We start from the raw sequence: 20,794 nt of genomic DNA on the forward strand, positions 1-20,794 counted from the left end.
TCTCCTCCCAAAAGATTAAACACCTTCTTCTTTAAACATCCAGTTCTCTTGGATTTAGTGACACTGCACTTCCCTGATGTCCCTTCTTCTTACCTGACCATGTGGTCTTTGTCTCCTTCAGCTCCTGGACTGACTCCTTAAAAGTTGTTTTTCCCCAGGATGGGAGCCTCAGTCCACTTCTCACTTGATTTCCTTTTTTTCTTTTTGGAATGATCTTACCCACCTAACATGTGTATAATACCCAAATTTCCAGGTATCTGACCCAAACCTCTTCCCTAAGCTTCAGATCCATGTGTGGGGCCATCTATCGGACGGATTTACCTGGAAGTCCCTCTAGCACGTCAGACTCAGCCGACTCAAGAAGAACCTCATTTCTGCCTCTACTGCAAGTCACTTAACCACTCCAAGCCCGTCTCATCTGGAAGACGGAGATGCCCATAGTCCAGCGCGCGGAGGGGTGAGTGGGGACTTGAATGGGCAGCCGTGCAGCGCCCCTGCTCAGTCCCCCGCGCCAGTGAGCGAGGCATCAGTGGGAGCCACCGCCACCAGTATCGCCTCCCACCATCAGCCTTTCTGTCCTGAATTCCCTCCTCGCTTTGTCTCATCTGGAAGTGCTGTCGGCAGCGGCACACAAGCCAGCATCTGACTCCCGCCTCCCTCCCTCCACGTGCGGAGTAGCAGCCACAAGTCCTGTAGACTTCTGTCTCCTAAATATTTCTCAGATGCCACCTTTCCTCTCCATCTCTACAACGACTGCCCGAACCCAGGCTCTCACCGTCTCTCCTCTGAGCCCCTTCTCTCCAGCCTTGAACCCCCTGTATAAGAACCCTTCCTGTCACTCCCAGCCTGAACACACACCACAGCCTGAGACTCCGGCTGGCTGTAGACACGCAGGCGGTACTTCCATACTCAAGACATGAGTGGAAAAGAAATATTGACGTGTTAGGGATACTTCAGTGTTTTAATGGGGCCAACAATGCAGAATATGTGCAATTGATATGTTCCTATAAATGCTTGGGCACGCGATGACCGTGCCAGTGAGTGACCGACCCCACTGTGCTCTGTAAAGGCTGCACTTCTAGACCACAGGGTTTGCCCAGCTGGAGGGGGCTTCTGGCACACACCGCTGGGTGTCCACCAGCATCCATGCACAGCTCTTCTTTGTCCTCTGAAGAGTCCAGGAAAATGAAACACTGTCACAGCTCCCCCTACAGGTAAGGGTGGTAAATGAGACAGAAATAGCTCGCTGGGGGCACTGGGAAAGCTCTGCTCTTCTGATAAGAGGGGGAGGCTTTGCCGGCACCATCCTTCCCCTCTGTTTTCTGTCTTACCCAGAAATATAAAGCCTGCAGCTGTTGTGGGTACCACCCAGGGACCGAGGAAAAGGTCAAGAGGATGTCTGAGGTGCTGGCCTCCGCGTTCCCTGGGCTCCTGCGCCGGGACTCCAGGGAGAGAGACACTTGCCCGAGGCCCCTGCAGCCACTCTGGGGGGCTCACTGGGGAGGGTACCATCTGCTGTTTGGAGGAGGGAGAGCTGGTAAGGAATATGGCTGAGAATTCTTTCCTCGGGATGACTCTGCCTCAAAGAAGCATCAAACAAGCAGGGGTCTCGTGCTAAAGTAACAGCAAATTAACACCACAAGCTGTTCCCGGGTTTTCACAGCTCCAGCTCCAGGCTAACGAAACCTGTAATTAACGCCCTGCCCCACACCTTCCGTGATTTGTCACGGCTGCAGGCTGGGGTGGGAAGAGAGAAAAGGCCCTGCAGTCTACCAGCCACACTTCCAGCCACACCCACCTCCTCAAAATCATTAACACCTCCCACCTAACCCACAGAGAAGACTGAGCCCCGCCAGCATCCAACCAGCGCAGCTGTCGGACTGGTGAAGCCCCGGCCGGGGAAGGAGGTCGATCCCTGCTCACCTTCTCTGTGGAGAGCCCAGCCCGCAAAGGGTTAAATCCGGGACTACCCAAGCGAGGCTATGTGCTTAAATATTTAGAAAGAAAGAAATTTGATTTGAAGGCAGAATCACTTGTGAATAAATCCCATGACCCTGGGTTCTGAGGACAGCAATAAAAGGAAACTCCAGCATATTAAGACGTCCCAGCTCATCTTATAAAGCCACAGGGAGAGACAAAGGCGCGATGACAAAGCACTGGGTGCAAACTGGAAGCAATTAAGTGTGGTTATTTTCTCTGTGTTTTTTAATACAATAGGTCGCTCAACGCAATAGTTATGTTCTTTTAAAGTAGTGCAGAGATTGATCTTTGTTGATAAATCTCATTATATTATAAACATCTTAAAATAAACATTTGAAAAGACCCCTACGTGTCCTTTAGTTTTTACAAAGTGTTCTCTTTTCTGCCTTTTAAATCACTGCTCCCACATTCTAGGTTTCTGGAAATTGAGGTGCACCCTGCCTATACAAACCCTTGCCCTGAATTTCATTTCCAGTTCACATTCGATACTTATTTCTTAACAGCAATTACATTTTTTAAAAAATTGGAGTTGATTTATGATACTGTGTTAGTTTCAGGTGTGATTCAATATTTGACTCAATATTTTTGCAGATCATATTCCATTATAGATTATTACAAGATAATGGGTATAATTCCATGTGCTGTACACTAAATCCTTGTTGCCTACCTGTATTATCTATAGTAGTTTGTATCTGTTAATTCCTAGTTTGTCTCCCCCACCTTCCCCCTTCCCTTTGGAGATGAGGAGTTTTCGTTTCCACGTCTGTGAGTCTATTTCTGCTTTGTGTATACACTCATTTATATTATTGTTTAGATTCTACATATAAGTGACATCATATAGCATTTGTCTTTCTCTGTCTGACTTATTTCACTAAACACAATATTCTCTAGGGCCAGCCATGTTGCTGCAAAAAGCAGTATTTCATTCTTTTTTTATGGCTGAGTAATCTTCTACTATATATTTATGTGCCTGTGTGTGTCTGTGTGTGTGTGTGTCTGTGTGTGTCTGTGTGTCTGTGTCTGTGTGTGTGTCTGTGTGTGTGTCTGTGTATGTGTGTCTATGTGTGTGTGTGTCTGTATCTATGTGTGTGTGTCTGTGTATGTGTGTGTGTGTATGTGTGTCTGTATCTATGTGTGTGTGTGTGTGTCTGTGTATGTGTGTGTCTCTGTGTGTGTGTGTGTATGTGCGTCTGTGTGTGTGTGTATGTGTGTCTATGTGTGTGTGTGTCTGTGTGTGTGTGTGTCTGTGTGTGTGTCTGTGTGTGCGTGTTTCACATCTTCTTTATCCAATTATCTGTTGATGGGCATTTGGGCTGCTTCCATGTCTTGGCTGTTGTAAATAGAGCTGCTATGAGCCTTGTTGTATATATCTTCTCAAATTAATGTTTTGGGGTTTTTTCTGGATATATACTCAGGAGTAGAATTGCTGGATCATGAGGTAGTTCTATTTTTAAGTTTTTTTTAAAGAAATCTCCATGCTATTTTCCATAATGGCTGCCCCAGTTTCCACTCCCACCAACAGTGTATGAGGATTCCCTTTTCTCCATATCCTCTCCAGCATTTGTTACTTGCAGTTTTTCAAAACTGAAGTATAATTGATTTACACTGTTGTGTTGATTTCTTGTGTACAGCACACTGCTGGCCGTCCTAACAGGTGTGAGGGAACACCTCACTGCGGTTTTGGTTTGCATTTCTCTAATGATGAGCAGTGTTGAGCATGTTTCATGGGCCTTTTAGCCATCAGTAATGTCTTCTTTGGAAAAATGTCTACTCAAGTCTTCTGCCCATTTTTGATTGAATTGTTGGTTTGTTTGTTTTTTATATTGAGTTGTATGAGACACTTTTTTTTTAAATATGTAGATTTTTATCCCAAAGGCAAATTTGCTATGCCCCACCCCCACCTTTTTTACGGAAGGAACAAAAGTAGTACTATGTCTTTTGCAAAAAAGAGAAGACTTCAAATGCTCACTGTAGTGGATGCTGTGGTCTTCCTGTTCAGGATGGAGGCATCCTCCGCCCTGAGGCTGGGAGCACTGGCAGCTCAAAGCTCTCACTCAGCTGCTCTCAGGGGTTTGCCCTCAACCACAGAGACCCAGCTACACTGATGACCGCCTCCTTGGGGACAGCCTGTAGCCAAGGACCAGTCAGTGCTGGAGCAGAAGAGCCCGCGCTCTTGCCGCAAGACTCAGAAAATCCAGTCCAGCTCCAGAGCTCACCATACGATCCTCTGGGGCCTTTGTTCATTGGAGTTCAAGCCTTCCCTCTGCCCAGCATGGCTCCCTCCGCCCCCACATGGATGCTGGTCCCAAGAACACTCGCCCAAAATTCCTTCCACACAAATCTCCTTCTCAAAGTTTGTTTCCTGGAAACTCAATCTAACACACTCATCTTATTCTTCCTAAGGCTTTCATTATAATTATTTTCTGAATGGTTGTGGGAGAAGATCTCAGAGCTCAGACAAGGCCAATTCAGGGACAAAGCTTCCCTGTCCTCTTCTCACCGCCCTAGATATTTCTATACACCTTTTTATTCACCTTTAAAGGTGAAGGTAAAAATTCCTATGAAGTTGGACCAAAACTGTGGACAGAGCTTCCAATGAGTACTGGTTGCCATGCATGAAGTGATCACTGTATTCTAAATGTGTCAGGGAGGTTTTAATCAAACCTTGTCCAAACAAGTCTGCACACGTGCACACAAAAACGAAAAGCTAAATGAACTTAGGAGAAGAAATAAAAATAAATTTTCATCATATTTTAAAATACTGCTTAAAAAGTTAGCTGCGGATTCCTCTCTCACCTGAAGTGCCCATTATTAAAAAATATTAACAATAAGAGCCTGCTTCCTAAATGTAATTAAACTGTGGTTGTTTCATTTTGCCTATCACACAGGAACAGTGATTTAGTTTGCCCTTTTCTTACCGCACAATTGGGTAACAAACAATTCTACGTAGAACCCAAGCATCACGCTGATGTTGACCCTGACTCAGGGATGTCTCTTCTTCCCTCCCACTTCTATTCTGTCTTCAATTAATTCCCACATTTATATACGAATTTGTACCATAAATCCAAGAAAGTACAAACCATATTCCTCAAGCGGTCAGCAGTCACAGATTTTTTAGTGTCTGCATGTGTTTACTTGTTACTCTTATAATTCCTCAAGAAATAATTACCACCAAAATGAGTCAAATGTTAACAGCTGTATCTTAATAAAGAGTTCCATGATCAAATTAATTGGGAAGCACTGGACCAAACAAAGAAATGGAACTTGCTAGAACTTTTCATGTGCATGTGCATGATCAACCTACAAGAGGAGCTCAGAGTACGAGGTGTTTAGTGAACTTTATTCGACTATCCATTTCTCATGAATCCCCCATGGGACTAGATTAGAGCAGAACAATTCTGGGAAATGTTCATATGGAGATTGTATATGAAAGATTTGCAAATACTTTCAGCACATGAGACCAATTCAATCATGAGGGCAGAGGTGATAAGCTGAAAGTCACAATCACAGGATGCCAAAACCACTTGAGGAAAAATAACTTAATTAACATTTTGTACCAGCTGTTCTCACTTTTGTTTATACCAGATTTTGCCTGACTCGGCCCAAATTATTGATGTTTGGCATTGTATCAGACCCATCTCAGAGTGCGGGGTGGTCCAGGGGCTGAACGCAATCCCAGCTCCAGCCAACTGCTGAAGTATGATTCTAGGAACTAACGCAACTACTCCTGTACCGGCCCTCTATTCTGGCCCGAGGTACCGAGGGCTTGCCCGTGGTACTCACCAATGACATACTCCACCCTGAAGAGGTCCCTTGTGGGGTCATATGGACGGTTGAAGTCAATCTGGATGTAGAAGGCCTGTCCTCTGCGCACAATCAGCTTGCTGTTGTCGTACTTGTCCGTGTGGTGGTCCACTTTGTTGGTGTCCCATCTCTCCTTGAACAGGTGAACATCCGTGACATTCAGGTAGTCTAAACACGAAGACAAGAATCAAGGGAAGCCGTTGAGTAACTTTGGTTTCGACACAAACTCAAAAACAAAGATTATTTTCCCTGAGGAAGCAAGGTAGTCAGGTCTATTGGATAAAACTCCGTACAGGGTTGGTAGATTTGAGAGTCATTCTCTTGTGACAGCCTTACTTGCAAAGAAGATTTTTAAAAAGCTCTTTCTCCTTCTGATCTCATTTCAGACCACGTGGCACTCACTTCGGGATAACAGAGCCCAGTGTTTACAATCCCTGTCAGATAGGTCCAGTTACAGAGAAGCTGGGACTAGAGTTCATGCCTTCACATCTGAGTCTCTTGTTGGTTTCCATTACATCGGGTGCTTCCCACAATGACTAGAGGCTCCCTTTGTTGGGATGAGCAGGGAATAGCACTGCAAAGTTTCTTACTGTTAAAAAGGGAGGAATCAAATCTGACAAAGCCTCCAAGGGATGGTCTAAGGACAAAGGTGAACATCAATCCAAAATTCTCCTCTTGCTTCAGGAAGAGTCAACCCTTCCCAGCCGTAATTCTAAAAGAGCATATTGTCCTTCAAAGGCAGGAGGCAGAGCGAACAGGTGTGGGAAAAGGATACTAACATTCCTTTGGGGTAGGTAGGGTTGTCTCCACTTTGCACATGAAGAAACAAGCCTCACCCGTCCCTGGGGACTGAATGACCCTCTGGTGCGATGCCAAAGTCTATAGGGCTTTCCTCTGATGTTCGGAATCAGGAGCGTCAGTTATATGTTTACCTGAGACGTGATAGCACTGGATGAAAGTTGGATCTCCTCCTGCTTTTTTCCCTTTCCTTCTGCAAATGCTCACTGAATGTAAAGGTAACTCTAATTATCTGTCTACACTGCAGTTTAGAAGAGCTAATCTAAAGACAGATTTCCGTGTATGCATTTGGAGTCCTAAAGAGGCCCTGGGGAGAGAAGGCGGGTGGGACGCGCGCTGGCCTCTTGCCTTCCCGTCCTTTCCCTGCCCCTTCCCGCGGCATGGTTTGTCCGCATGGCTGCCAACTCATGTGCGCAGAGAGCTGGGGCATCGCCCTGCAAGACTCCAGTGACTTCCTTTGCTTTTACACAAGAATCCTGTGCAGGGTGCCTGGTCCCCTCTGGCCTCATTTTTTCCCCACAGGCAAAATGGAGAAATTTGGCTCAGTAAGACACTCCGCTGTTCTAAAGTCCAGGAGTCCCCGAAACACCCTTGATTAATTCAAAGCCCAGGTAATCCTGAGTTTGAAACTCAGGTCTCATAATTACTTAGGCGAGGGATGTTGCCTCTCAGAAGCCGAGTTTTCTCACCCTTAAAATGAAGGTACTAATATTTTGAGAATTTCTACGAAGATTCAGTGACCTAGCAGTGCAGCGGGCCCTGCGTGATGCCTGGCACACGGTGGGGCCGCAGGCTTGCTCGTAGCTTGCCGAATGTGAACTGCGATGGAGCTGCTTTATACTTTTCATGGTGCAGTGCTCATGGGCCGTCCTGGCTGCAGCATCGTAGCAAACAAAGTGCAAGACGTGGTTTTATTTTTGCCTCATCTCAGAACCCTGCTACGGCACATGGTTCCCTGAAGGGCACTTTCCTTCCATTATGCTGTGGGCTGAAGATGTTTATTTCTCTCTCTCTCTCTCTCTCTTCCAAGCTGCCTTCTTCCTAAGTTCTCTGGCCTCATTAAGGCCACAATCCCCAGTGTTAACCCGGCTTCAGAAAGAGCTGGAGAATCATAAAGGTCCCACCTGAAAAGCACCTTAGTGATCAACTCACCTGGCTGTCTTCTTAGTACCATGACTTTTAATGTTTTGTTTTGCTTTGCTTTCTAAATGTCTAAAAACCTAATTCCTCAGAAGAGGGTTTAACTCTCCGTTCGTCAGCACCAATGGAAGAAATATGTTGCCGTCACAGCCTCACAGAATTGCAGGGGTAAAAGGTAACTTCTAAACCATCTGGTAGACCTGCCTTGTCCTGCACGAAACATCTCCATGAAAATTCTAGTACTCAGGCTTCTAGCCTGCATCTGAACAGGGAATCCACTATCTCATAAGGCAAACAGTCCATTTTTAAACAACACTAATTATTTGAAAAATCCTTATTAGATGAACTGACATCTGCTTCCCTGTAGTTTTTCTAACCATAGGTCGTGGTTCTACCCTCTGCGTAAATATAGAATACTTTGTGTTCACTTCATCTGGTGCTCTTAGGCACATAAAGATGACTGTTAGCGTTCCTCTAATAAAACATCCTCCATATATTCAACTGTTCTTTAAGAAACTATTTCCAGACCTTTGATTCATTATGCTGTTTTAAAATATATATACTCCATTTTATGAATTTCTCTCTTATAGTGCTTTTCTAGAATGAAGTATGTTATTCTGGTTATGGTTTTTCTAATGAAAAACAATGAGACCTCCACATCTTTCAAAATAAACAGTGCATTTCTATGATTTCAGTCCAAGATCTCAGTGTTTTGAATACTGTTCTTGTTGACTTACACAAGCATGTGGTGAAGGAAAACCCTTAAAAATGCAGTCTGAAGTCACTTCCACCAGCAGTGGATTAAAACTCAGTCCAGACCCTACAAGTCACTTACACAGGATGCCATTCAGCCATTTCTCTCAATGCATTTTTTTTTCTTTTTAGCTCAATTTTAAGGCTAAATATATATTCATATTAAAAGTCATATTAAATTTTTTATTGTGTTTGGTTAATTGTTCTGAAATTTTTCAGGTAATATTAGACCCTAAGCATATATCCGATACACTTACTATCCTCCTGGCTTCCTGCCCCCCAGGAGTGTAACGTGTGCTATTTTTTGTTGCCATGCAGGACAGGGACGTAGACGCTGATCAGGTGACATAGATACAAGCCAAATAGACACAAGCTTGGTCAGGGCGCAGCGACAGATTCTAAGAAGTGAACGGGTAGTTATGATACAGCATCATGAGCGCTCTGCCGAAGGAAGTACAGGTCCTGGGGGAGGCAGGGGTTCTGGTCAAGAGCTCTTATCCCAGATGAGGGGGGATTAAGGGCGCTTTCTGGAGGAAGGGAGGCATAAGCAGTGGTCAGAAAGTTAAGCAAATTATCCAGGTAGAAAGAGAGGTGGGAAGAAGGTTTCAGGGAGAGAAGGGGACAAATGAAGACTGAGGCAAGAGAGTGCATGTTTGACTCAGAACACTGACAGACAACTGGTTGGCTGGAGTGTAGCAGTGGGACCACGACGGAAGAGGCAGGAGCTGCTCCTGCAAGACTTACAGACCACGTTAAGGAGCTTGGACTCCAATTGCATTGGGGAGCCAATGAAGAATCTGAAATACCAAATGGACATGATTGGATTTATGCTGCTTCTTCTGGTGACAGAGAGGAAAGGACTGGATGGTGGCAGTGCTGGGGGCAGGAACGTCAGCTGGGAGGCTGTCAGCATTCCAGGTGAGGGGTGGGGACAGTCTGGTCTGTCTGCAGGGAATGAACGCAGTCCCGGGGCCCTGCCAGGACCTGCCTCAGTTCTCCCCACCCCCACCCCATGATAATGTGCCTCCGAAAATGAGTATATTAACTTTATGCCTCCACTGCCCAGTCAGTTGGGCCTACACGGAAAAATAAAGCTGGAGGGAGAAATGCAAGTCTTTCTCTGATATCTAGTTCTCACTGGTTCTCGTTCTCATTGCAAATGAAAACCCTGGCTTTCCAGGTTTACACCCCAGTCTTGAAGCTGGGCAATGTCTAGTGGGTCTGTGTAAAGTCAGTCCACCCTTGAGGCAGCGGAGCGCAGTGGATGTGGATTCTGTAGGATGTGGATGGGTATTGGAAGAATAAGAGTTCCGTGGTTAAAGCAGACTGGGAAATACTGGTTTAACCAAAGCTAATCAAGATTCTTGCAGAGTTTACAGGTGACTGGAATATGCTGACATGCACTGCAAATCCGCAGGTGCAACGTTTTCCAAACTTAAATGACCATGGAAATTTTGTGTGTGTGTATGGTGTATTTTGCAGAGTATGTTTTGGGAGATGCTTCACTGTTTACTAACTGTGCAACCTCAGAAAAGTTATTTAGTCTCTCTCAGCCTAGTTTCCTGATTTTTAGAAAGGCAATGAAATCCTTACCTCATAGGGTTGGTGAAGTATTAAATGGAAAAAATGCATGCAATGTGCTTTAGCACAGTGTCTGGCACCTAGAATTCTCAAAATTATTATTATTATGTTATTACTGTTATTACTGGGAGAAATAGAATAGCACAGCGGGTAAGAGCATGGCTTCTGGAGCCAGACTGCCTGGGCCCACATCCCACTTCTGACACTTAACATCTTCGTGACTTTGGACAAGTTACATAAACTTGCGCCTCTCTTTTTTCATCTGCAAGGTGGTGGCAGCCTGGAGATTAAACGAGAAAATGCTGCATCGCCTGTTTTTTCAGCAAACAGTCCGGCTTTTCTTTTCCTGAATTTCTATAGGTGGGTGGATTCATTTTCTCCTGTTGATTCCCAAAATACACTTTTCTTTAAAAAAAAAAAAAAGTCTATTATCATTAGCCATTTAGTATTATCTTTTTATCCAGTGGACTGTAAGCACCGTGAGGACCAGACCACGGCTTAATCATTAGCCTGGGGCAATGTGAAAAATGTCACGGCAAATACGCCACTTTTCACTTTAAACAAATTTAATACCTGAAAATCGGGAGCTAGGAGTCGGTTATGCATTTTAAATAGGTTATTTCATGTTACTTCATTCACCATAGGGTTACTCACAGGAGCCCTTTACATGTCATTTATCAGACAATTTCATTCTCAAAATAGGCCAGTTTCAGGATTGTGTATTTATACTGTTGAAGATAACGTGCAGGGTTTTAGAACATGAAGCCTCCGGACCAGCAGTTTTATTTCAAATTGGAATAAAAATGCCGTGTCTTCACAGCTCACTTAGACCGCTTATAACAAAGGGTAAAAGAAAATGCTAATGAATTCCTTTGAGTATGTAGAACCTCAGCCCCACCCCCAAAAATCATAGTTTTATAGATTTTTTTCCTAGTGAAAACAAATATATGTACTAAATATATATGAAGTTTCTTTTCAAATAATGTAGTCTACATTGTTATACATTTGACAACATTCGATTCAAAATATGTAATTAAAAATTTTTTTCTAAGTACTCTTCATCTTTTCTATTGCAATATCACTCCACATCAATGATTTCTGGAAGAAAGAAAAAAAAAAAAAATCACAGGCGATCGCAGTGGTACCCTAAGTGGAGAAAAATCTAAGTCAATGATACATAAAATTTCCCTAAATAATCTCTTAGTCCATATTACAATAACCTAAACTGGGAGAAATGTTTCACTTAAAAAACAAAACTTGACTAAGCTATGGATGATTAGAAGCTACACTGAAAGGTTGAGAGTTTAAAGAAATAATGTGGTTTATTCATTAGAAGGAGAAGGAGATGGTGGCCATGTGACCCTCTCTCCAGTGTGAGCTCCTAATAGATTTATGGCTCCCCTGGGGGTTGCCCCAAGTCTTGGGGAGTGAGGTGAGGTCCCCAACACTACTGATTAAACACCCTTTCTTTCGTTGCTCATGGACAGTCACCTGCAGGTCAAGTATTTGGTTCCTATAATACCTGCTCGTAGCAAGGACTCTACAGGTGGCTGTCACATAGAGCATAGAAATAAAAACATCATAGTTCTTTCTCTTGTCCCCTTGACTTAGGACTGAGGACCGCTCCTCCCCACGTAGCAGGCACTCAGTAAGCATCTGTTAAGCTGGCATCCTGATTTTTGCTGTTCATTGGCTTAACAAGACATAGTTTAGATTGAAAGAGATTTCTCATCACCCAGGCTCCATTCGCCAGGAACAGGAAATGAATTTGCTTCTCCCTGTCCAAACCCAGTTCCTGGCAGAACAGAACAGCTCATTGCTAAGCTATTTTTTTTTGTTTGTTTTTTAGAGAGATATTGTAGCCGGAAACTTGGCAGCTTGCTCTTTCAAAGTGACAGCTTTCAAAAAGTCTACCTAACACAATTTAGCCTAATTCCAAACACATCAGAAAATGGGCTGCTAAAAAAACTCTCTTCTCATGAGCCAGCTGCCTCCTCCTGCCTCTCCCCTAATAAGAAAAAAAGTGAATTATTTTCTCCTTAGGTTGTAAAAATATTCTTCAGAGAATGATTATACCTGTCACAGATGGAATCTTGGAATAAGTTAAATGTTTCGGTTCATACCCTAGGAATTCCCTAGTGAACTGAGTTCTCCACATAATCTTTGGTAATATTATTACCAAACTATAGGTGTAAATTGTAAATCCATGAGGAGGTAGGTCTGTTTATTGTGAAAACAACAGGATAAAGATTCTCATATTTCTCTTGGATACACAGAATTTTAAAGCATCATGAATTAGAATCATTAAAAATGTTTTTAAGGCAACTTATTATTTTAAATGTTGCTGTTAAAATGTTCTCTACTCTCAGATGTATGAGACACTCAGCAGAAGCTAGGATGAGAGAAATGGGACCTACACCTCCTCCAGGGACTAAGATCCTTCTGGCCTGTTTCTCCTCTAACCTAAAGTGTCTCAACAGCCTCCAAAGACAGCTCTCCCCATTTTCTCCTCACTGTTAGCCTTATCTTTATAAGACACAACTCTGATTATGCCTTTTTGCTATTTAGAATCCTTTGCAAGTCCCTTGTGTCTGCAGAAGGAAAGGTAAGGTCTTCAAGGTCTGTTACAATGGGATCTCTGCTTACTTTTCCCAGGCTCATCTCCCTTTCCTTGCCCTCACTACTTGACATATACTGTTCCCTCTGCCAGAAATGCCCTTCCATGCACCTGTCTGCCTGGAACACTTCCACTCACTTCTAAGACCTCACTCAGGTGTCCCTTTATCACAAAGCCTTCCTCGCCCTCTTGCCCACTCCACCGACACCACTGGTCCTTCCTTTTGTTTGTTTATTTCATCTACTAGATGGATGGTTGCTCGAGGCCAGGGAAGGACCGACTCATCTCTGTGTCCCGAGAGAGCTTGGCGTAGCTCCTGACACTTGGGTGGCGATCATTAAACATTTTCCCACAAACCGAGTGGAAAGGATGAACTGATACTACGCCAACATCACTTAATCAGACGTTGGATGCCCTTCTTGTTCTCTCAATACCTTTGAGTCTCAAGAGATTCACTCTGCACAAAGAGGAGACTGATGCCTAATTAGTTAATTTAGTTCTGATGTGGAATTGTGGGGGGGAGGAGATGATCAGAAAAGCACAGACCCTACTAGCTCGAAAAATACAAGCTGCTGCCTGCATTTGATTTTTAAAATAGATCTAGGCTTGCTCTCCAGTTTGAATTCAAATTGCTTAGATCCGTCAAACGAGTATTACAATTACTGCTGCAAATGGTCGCCGATTGCTAAGAACGCAGAGGCAAACCAGCCCAAGAATATAAGGTTATCTTCCGGACCATTACATTTCCTGCTAAAACAACCTTTGAGACCAGGAAGGCTGTAGAGAGATTTTCAGAAACACCAAATGAGCATGCAGAACAGTCTATTAGAAATAGATGCAAATCCAAAAACTCTTCCACCTGTTTTTCTCAGCTATAATTGAGTTCCAAGGGAGTCGGGGGCATCAAGGGTCTCTAAAAATGCAGAAGCCCCTCAAACACCACCACGGACTGGCAGGTCCCATCTCTGGGGTTCCAGTGTCACCTCAAATACCTCAGTGCTTCTTAAATATCGGGCTGCTGCATGGGAGGAGCCTTATGTAAGTTTGTGCCTTTTGAAAATACAGGCTAAAATAATTCTTAAGCAAATGCTCACTGAAGTTGTGAAGTTGCAAATTAAGGGCACCACACACACTCAGCCTGTAGTGTACGGACCGACTGCCGCAGGGCTGTGCCACAGAAAAACATCTGGCGTTTCCCGGCTCAGCCTCCTCCTGCCTCTCTGCCCTTCTCAGTCAGTTTCACAAGATCAGCTTGCCAAAGCGACACTCTGCAAAGCTGCCATGAAACAAATGAGGGGAGGGAGCTGGGCTCAGGGCTCTGTTATACTGGAGAGCGTCATCCTCCGAGGAGATCGGGGAGACCCAAGGCCACCTTGAGTGGCCACTGAAGAGCGAGCCAGGAGATGGCACCTCAGCCCAGGTGACAGGTCTCAGCAGGGAAGACTTGGGGAGAACTTGATATACTCAGTGCCAGAAAACCAGCTTTTCGCCCAATTAAACAGAGACGGGAGATGAGAAGGCTGCCTGGGCGCGGCACCTCCTCCAGCGGACGGTCTGTGCGCTGGCGTTTTCTTCCCTTTTCTCCTCACTTTGGACTTAGCGCTGCGCGGCCTGGGCCCACGGGCCCTGCCCTCAGGGCACGGAGCACTTAGCACATCAGGGGGAGAGCCACTAAATGGACACGTGCGTATGGCATCAGGAACCTGTTATTAATGATGAGGTTACAATGACTGTCGGGCTGATGAATCATTCAGTTCTCCGGGGGCTGAATGTTCACTGGACACACAGTCCTATGCCAGCGCCTGCAACAAGCATCCCAGAAGGTCACTTGGATTGCAGACACATATGCCTGCCAAGCAAATAGTGACTGATTTTTCAAAATAATTCAGTTCAAAATAACTCCCCACTCCAGCCTCCAAAAATGAATAAGCAAAAAACTGTAATCCTGGTTTTTTTTTTAATTGAAGTACCTTCTCGAGTTCTCTGGCAGTTTTCCTACTGGCAATATTTTGTTCCATTTTAAATACACAGGGGCTGCAGGTGCATAGTCCCTTTAGACTCAAGGTCCCCATGCATGGGTCCCTAACCCTGCAGGAGAGCGACAATCTGCACATTCTGAATCAGCAAGCACGCATTGAACGGGTGCTCTCACAGGCTCTGGTCATCCGAGCCTCGTGACAGTTGAGAAGTAGGTATTGCTCCCATTTTGCTGATGGGGAAACTGAGGCTCAGGCACTTACATGACTTGCCTGGGGTCCCAGGGTAAGCAAGTGGCAGGTGTGGGACAGGACCTGGTGTCTTTTGAGTCCTGGACCAGGGGACTCTGTGCTATAACCCGCTGCCTCTGCAGAGTGACCTATCCCCGTTAGGCCCCCTTCTCCTCCTGCTCTCCTGCTCGCTTCTCCCAGCACTTTGCCCCCCCCACCCCGGGTCTCAGGGGCTTCTCTACCAGAGGGGAATTTTGCTAGGAAACTGAATACACAAAGGTAACTTGCTTGGTAATTTGATATCTGCATGCTTTCTAATTGTATAGGAAGGAAGGAAGGAAGGGAGAAAGGAGGGAGGGAGAGAGGGAGGGAGGGAGGTAGAGAGGGAGGGAAGGACTTCTAGACTGAGCAGTGAAGGAGTGAACATCATTTGCTTGCTTTGGTCTCAGTCTCTTAACCTCTAACATGGGGGTTTAGATGAATTGCTTCAAGTCCTTTTAAACTCCGTTCTGCGGCTCTAACAGTGGTGTTTTCGAGGGCTCAGAACTCCAGGTTTACACCTTGTCTTGGCCTCTCCTCTCAACTGAAGATGCCCTTCAGCTCTGCGAGGCCCCCCACTCCAAATGTGGACAGTGCCTCACGGGTGGTACTGGACGTCTCTCTGGCTTCACAATTGGCTGTCAGATCTTCTAGACAGGATGCTAACATAGCCCAGCCTACCCACCGCACCTGGGCTGCTCTCCCACTTGCTAGGTTTGTCTATAACCGGCATCGTCCTCTCCCTCTGCTTAACCGCTGGTCCCTGTTGGACACACAGTACAGGTGACCGTGGGCACCCACCCCTGCAGGTGGGTGTCTATGCCCCAGGGAAACCTAGCACAGAGCCCTCTCGGGAGCAGAAGTGGGTTTGGGTGCATGTGTGCTGCAGACAGAAAGTGCTCCCGCTGGACGCCATTCAGGGGCGTGAGTCTGAATGTCCCTGCCACGGCCCAAGGGAATGGCATCTGAGTCACCCAGCCATGTCTGGTACCTGGGCCCCGTCACAGCTGACAGGGCCGAGCGGAGGTCAGCAGCCGACCCCAGAGCAGGCCCCTGGGGCCCAACAGAGGTGATCGCGGGGGAAGCTGTCCTGGAGACAGACAGGCCTTCCACCTCCGTTACCGTCAGCGCCCGGCACCTCTCAGCAGCCCTGAGAGTCACAGAGACGCATGGGGGGAGACGGGGAAGGAGGTGAGGGCCGGACAGTCTAAACAGCCACAGTGTCTTGGAAGTGGAAACTTCCAGCTGGAGAACATTCTTAAAAAAGGGGCAGTAGGTAGTATCTGCAAACCCAGACCCTGTGGTTTATCCGTGCCCGCCCCCTTTTACCCCCCTGGGAAACACTAAGTTTGTTTTCTACATCTGTGGGTCTGTTTCTGTTTTGTAATTAAGTTCATTTGTGTCTGGTTTTTTCTTTTTGGTTCCACATATAAGTGATAGCATATGGTAATTTTTTTCCTCTTTCTGGCTTACTTCATTTAGTATGATAATCTCTAGGACCATATAAAATAGGTAAACAACAAGGTCCTACTGTCTAGCACAAGGAACTCTATTCAACGGCTTGTAATAATCTATATTGAAAAAGAGTATGAAAAGGAATATATATATATATATATATATAACTGAATCACTAAGCTGTGCACCAGAACCCAACACAGTTATTTTGTGTCGACTGCACTTCAATTAAAAACAAAACAAGACAAACAAAACCAGAGCAGAAGACCTGGCACAGCCGGGGCCCTCATTTGTCAGAAGCGACTCCCCCAGGGTTGCAGCGAACTGGGACCAGAATCCTGGTCTCGAGAGCCTTTCCCACACAGAAGAGGGCCTTGCAGGCCTCTCCGTGGAAGCAGACACCGGCAGGGCGCAGCTTCTGTGGGCGCGTGGCGGGGGCAGGGGCGGGCCCGAGCCCTGGGGGGGGCGCCCCTACCTTGCAGGCGGAAGCTCCGGGGCAGGACACCCTGCAGCTCCATCGTCGGGGGGTCGTTCTCCGCCGCATTGGACGCGTTGCGGGGGACGGCTCTCCTGCCTCCAAAGGCGGTCCCAGAGGGCTCTGACATCCTCCGCTCCACAGGCTCCTTCAGGGGAGGAAAGGAAACCCCGAGAAGGAACGTGAAGCCAGTTTCATTTGGGACAAGAATTCAAAACTAGAGACACAGACACGGCTGTGTGGGAACATTCTCAAGCAACACATTTTGAGTTTCGCATAAATAAACCCCGGGACGTGTCAGGGAGGGTTAGTGTGATGGTGGAGCCAGCTCCCCCGGGATCTCAGAGAGCGTTATGTGTTTGTCAGAACGTATGGAAGGCAGAAGACAGAGGGCTTATTTGGGGAAATGTAAAATGTAACAGCTGTGGGAGAGCAGGGGGTTTCTCATTACCCCCGAAGGCAACCTCCTGAAGGAAGCGTTTACCGGCCCGCGTCCGCGTGGCCGCCCACTGCACATAGGCTTAGGTGCGCGTCGCTGTAAGGCTAAACTCACACAGCCGGGTGCAGACAGGTGGCGCCCCTTTAGTGTTCATGCTGGCGGTTTAATGCAGCCAGTGCTTGTGGAGGGTCCCCTGAGCGCCAGGCTGTGGCCTGGGACCTTGGGATACACCGGGGGACAAAACCGAGGGAAGCTTGCCCTGGAGAGCTCCCGGGGTCGAGCGGGGTTAAGGGCGGCCCGGCCAGGTTCAGAAGTAACCTGGTAGGTAGGAGAGGGCGGTCCTGCCTTAGAGCCAGGACGACCACGTGAAGCAGGACGGAGACTGAGAGTTTGGGGAGGTGGGAGGGAGGCACACGGCAGTTTTAAGCAGGGCTATAAATAGCCCCTCTCCCAGCTGCCTTGGTCAGTGGTGCTAACGCTGCCCTCGCTCCCAGCCTGCTCCCCTCCCTTTGGAGTCCGTGCAGGCAAACAAGCAGGTTAAACACCACACACCTCACTGTCGGGGCCCCATCAGGACTTGTTGACCAACTGACCAAATGAAGGGAGACCTTGTTTCTGGCCCAGTGAAGCCTTCCCCTGGAGCACCTGGCTCCTGGGCGCTGGGCTGCTTTCGGAACGCAGGCACGCCCTCAGAGGATGCAGAACAGCCTTTATGGAGGGAACAGGGGTCGGTGTCCCCGAAACACGCTGAACAAAGGCAGCACAGCCGCGGGCAAGGGAGCCACTTCCCGGGGCTCGGGGTCTCGGAGGCGGGCAGCAGTGTGTGGGAATATCAAGTTGGAATGGGTTTCCATCAACACCTGCACTCATATTTACAGCCGCCAGTGGACTAAGGGGTGGGGGAGGAGAGAGAGTCAATGATGGAGGGAGAGCAGGGAAAGCCTTCCTCCCGTGGGGACTGGTAGGGGTGGGCTGCAGGGCCGCTGGGGGAGGGCAGGGTCTGGGGAGAGCAGGGCAGAGCCGGCTGGGAGGGAACCGTTGAAGGGGAGAACCGGGGAGCCCCAGGTGCTTGCCAGGTAAGAGAGGCCCACGCAGACAGGGCAGGTGAGTGCAGGTGGGCAGGCACGGCCTCCTTCTTGCCAGGTCTGGGTGGGGGAGGCGCTCAAGTTTGGCTCCTGAAAGGTGGAGGAGGGGGGTGCCCGAGATGGAGAGCCAAGCTGGATGGATCAGATGGCAGCTCCAGCCAAGCAGGTGTTCTTACCTGGCCCTCCTCCTCCCTCCAACCTTTTGCACCCCTCCTCCACAGCCTGCTGCCCTGAGGAAAGGGGGGCCTGTCCCCTCTGGGGGCATCTCAGTTGCCCTATTCTCATTTGTGGCCTTCCTTAGCAGGCAGCACCTCAGGAAAGCTTTGCTGGGTGCTTGAGTGAAGTCCCCACTGTCTAGATAGGTACTGAATTCGCAGCGAGAAGGAAGGGAAGTGGCCAAGTGCGACTGCCTCTGCCCTCTGCCCCCCTGCACCCCAGGTTCCACCTGCAGGACCCTCGGGGAAGCCCAGGCACAGGGCGGGGACGCGGCGGGGCCCTGAGCCCCCAGGCGCAGGGCTGCGGGGCTCCGGCCAGGAGGGGCGGCTGCTTACCTGCGGTCCCTCCCGAGGTGCCCAGCGCTGGCTGGCTCTGTGCGGTTCTGGGATCCTTCCTCAAAAGGACGCAGGGAAGAAAATCAACAAGAAAGTTGGCTCTTAAATAACTTCCTAAGAGTCCCCCCTCCCGCCCCCGTCCCACGGGGTTGTCTCCTCCCCTTCTTGACAGCTGGAGTCAGCAGCAGCTTCCAGGGCTTTCAATCGGCCTCTGCCATCCTGCTCTTATTCTGGCTTGAGCCTCAGCCCCCCCTTGCTCCTGATTTCCCAGCCCCGCTTCTCCTCAGCAGCCCCACCGCCAGTTCAGCCACCCCCGCCTCACCTGGTGGCTGGGGGCACCCCTGAGAACCTGCAGCCCAGGCAGACGGGCAGGCGCTGCCCCCTCCTTCGGTCTGAGGGTGAGGAAGAAGGGGCTCCCTCACAAGGGGCCGGTCCCCCTGCCCTCCAGGGTTCCGAGGCTGGCTGCTGCGGCTCGGCAGACGGGAGGGTCTGCCCTCCCACAGACAGGTCACAGACAGTTGTGACAACGCACAGAGCAAGAGCAATGTGTCCCTCTTGTGTAAATAAGGCTGAGGGGCATGGGCTAAATTCTCGAACGGTCCACAGCGCCCCGGCCACCACCCAACCACAAGGTTTCCTGCGGGGGATGGAATGCCCAGCCCAGCCCAGGGGAAGGATGAGTAAAGTCCTTCAAGAGGGCCACAAAAATTAGAAAATAACACTTTGTTCCTTTTCTGAAAACCATTCTGGTTTCTTTTCAAATAACTGAAGACAAAGAAAAGACAGTTTTCCTTCGAAAGTTTTCCACATATTTTTTCTCCTCTGAGGCTGTATTTCTAAATGCGCCTATTTTCAGCCGTGGCTATTTCTAACTGTCTCCTTTACTGCCTTCAAATTTCTGGCCCCACCACTCAATCTAATTTAATAGGGAAAAAGATGCCATTGGTTACGCGCTCTATCAATTTTCTGCTACCAAATCTACAAACTCGCCTGCAAACGAACCCACCTCTTCCCTGTTTCTTCCTGCCCCTGCAGTTGAAAGGTTCCTGCCACCCTCCCGTCCACGGCCAAGGGCACCGTCCCCACGTTGCCTGTGTCCCTGTCGCCTACTTCAGGGCTCTGCTGCAGCACTGCTCCCCTCTTTCTCCTGCACCTCTGAGCTCCCCGGCACTATGCTTCCCATCAGCATGTACACAAGTTCAATTCTCTCCAGTATTTTAAAAAAAACCCACCCTCAACCCACAGCCGCTACAGTTACCTGGGATTACGTGGCAGAGACTGGAACCGCCTGGGGTCCAGCCTTTACCAGAAACGCTGCCCGAGGCCCAGGGGCAGGGGAGGACTAGCCTGTCTCTTCCTTCCTCCTCCACTCTCCCCACATTGTCTCTCATTTCCGAGCTCAGCCAAAATCAGCCCGTAAAGGTGGTGCCACCACAGCTGTGCTGGGGGGAGGGTCCCCAAACCACCCCCGCTCCAATGGATCACAAGGTGGACCCAGCAGACGGTCATCCTCGCAGCTGGATTTATTACAGTGAGAGGACACAACTCCAGCTCAGCAGAGGGAAAAAGCACAAGGGGAAAGGCCGAAGGAAGGCAGGTGCTAAGTGACCACGGGCCTCCCCCAGCACACCACACACCCCCGACCGCCCACCTGCCGGTGGGGACCACAGGGCTCTGCCAGGGAGATGGTCGGAGACCCCGCACCCAGGGCTTTTGTTGGAGCTGGTCACGTGGGCCCCCTCTGCCCAGCATGGACCAGACTCGAGGCTCTTAGAAGCAGGCGCTCGGCATGGACCACCCTGACCACACAGCGGAGGTCCCGTGAGTCATGCTTGTTGGTCAAGGAATGGCGGGACGACTCCTGAAATCC

General features: G+C 48.2%; 1 protein-coding gene across 3 annotated transcripts in view; it reads right to left on the reverse strand.

Moving 5' to 3' along the window:
- The window catches only part of F13A1 (coagulation factor XIII A chain), a 125,248-nt gene extending 105,048 nt beyond the window's left edge, over nt 1–20,200 (reverse strand). Inside the window, exons 1-4 of one of the 3 annotated variants that reach the window (XM_064476161.1) lie at nt 20,183–20,200; nt 18,925–18,983; nt 16,850–16,997; nt 5,764–5,952 (exon numbers count right to left, since the gene is read on the reverse strand). In XM_064476161.1, the coding sequence (XP_064332231.1) occupies nt 5,764–5,952; nt 16,850–16,979 (319 nt within the window). In that variant the 5' untranslated portion in view covers nt 16,980–16,997; nt 18,925–18,983; nt 20,183–20,200. Of the gene's footprint in view, nt 1–5,763; nt 5,953–16,849; nt 16,998–18,924; nt 18,984–19,246; nt 19,480–20,182 lie in introns of those variants that run through there. The other 2 variants (XM_064476162.1, XM_064476163.1) reach the window with 2 other exon arrangements.
- Nucleotides 20,201–20,794: the final 594 nt, after the last annotated feature.

This window comes from Camelus dromedarius, chromosome 19, assembly GCF_036321535.1.
Source record: "Camelus dromedarius isolate mCamDro1 chromosome 19, mCamDro1.pat, whole genome shotgun sequence".
Taxonomy (NCBI): Eukaryota; Metazoa; Chordata; class Mammalia; order Artiodactyla; family Camelidae; genus Camelus; species Camelus dromedarius.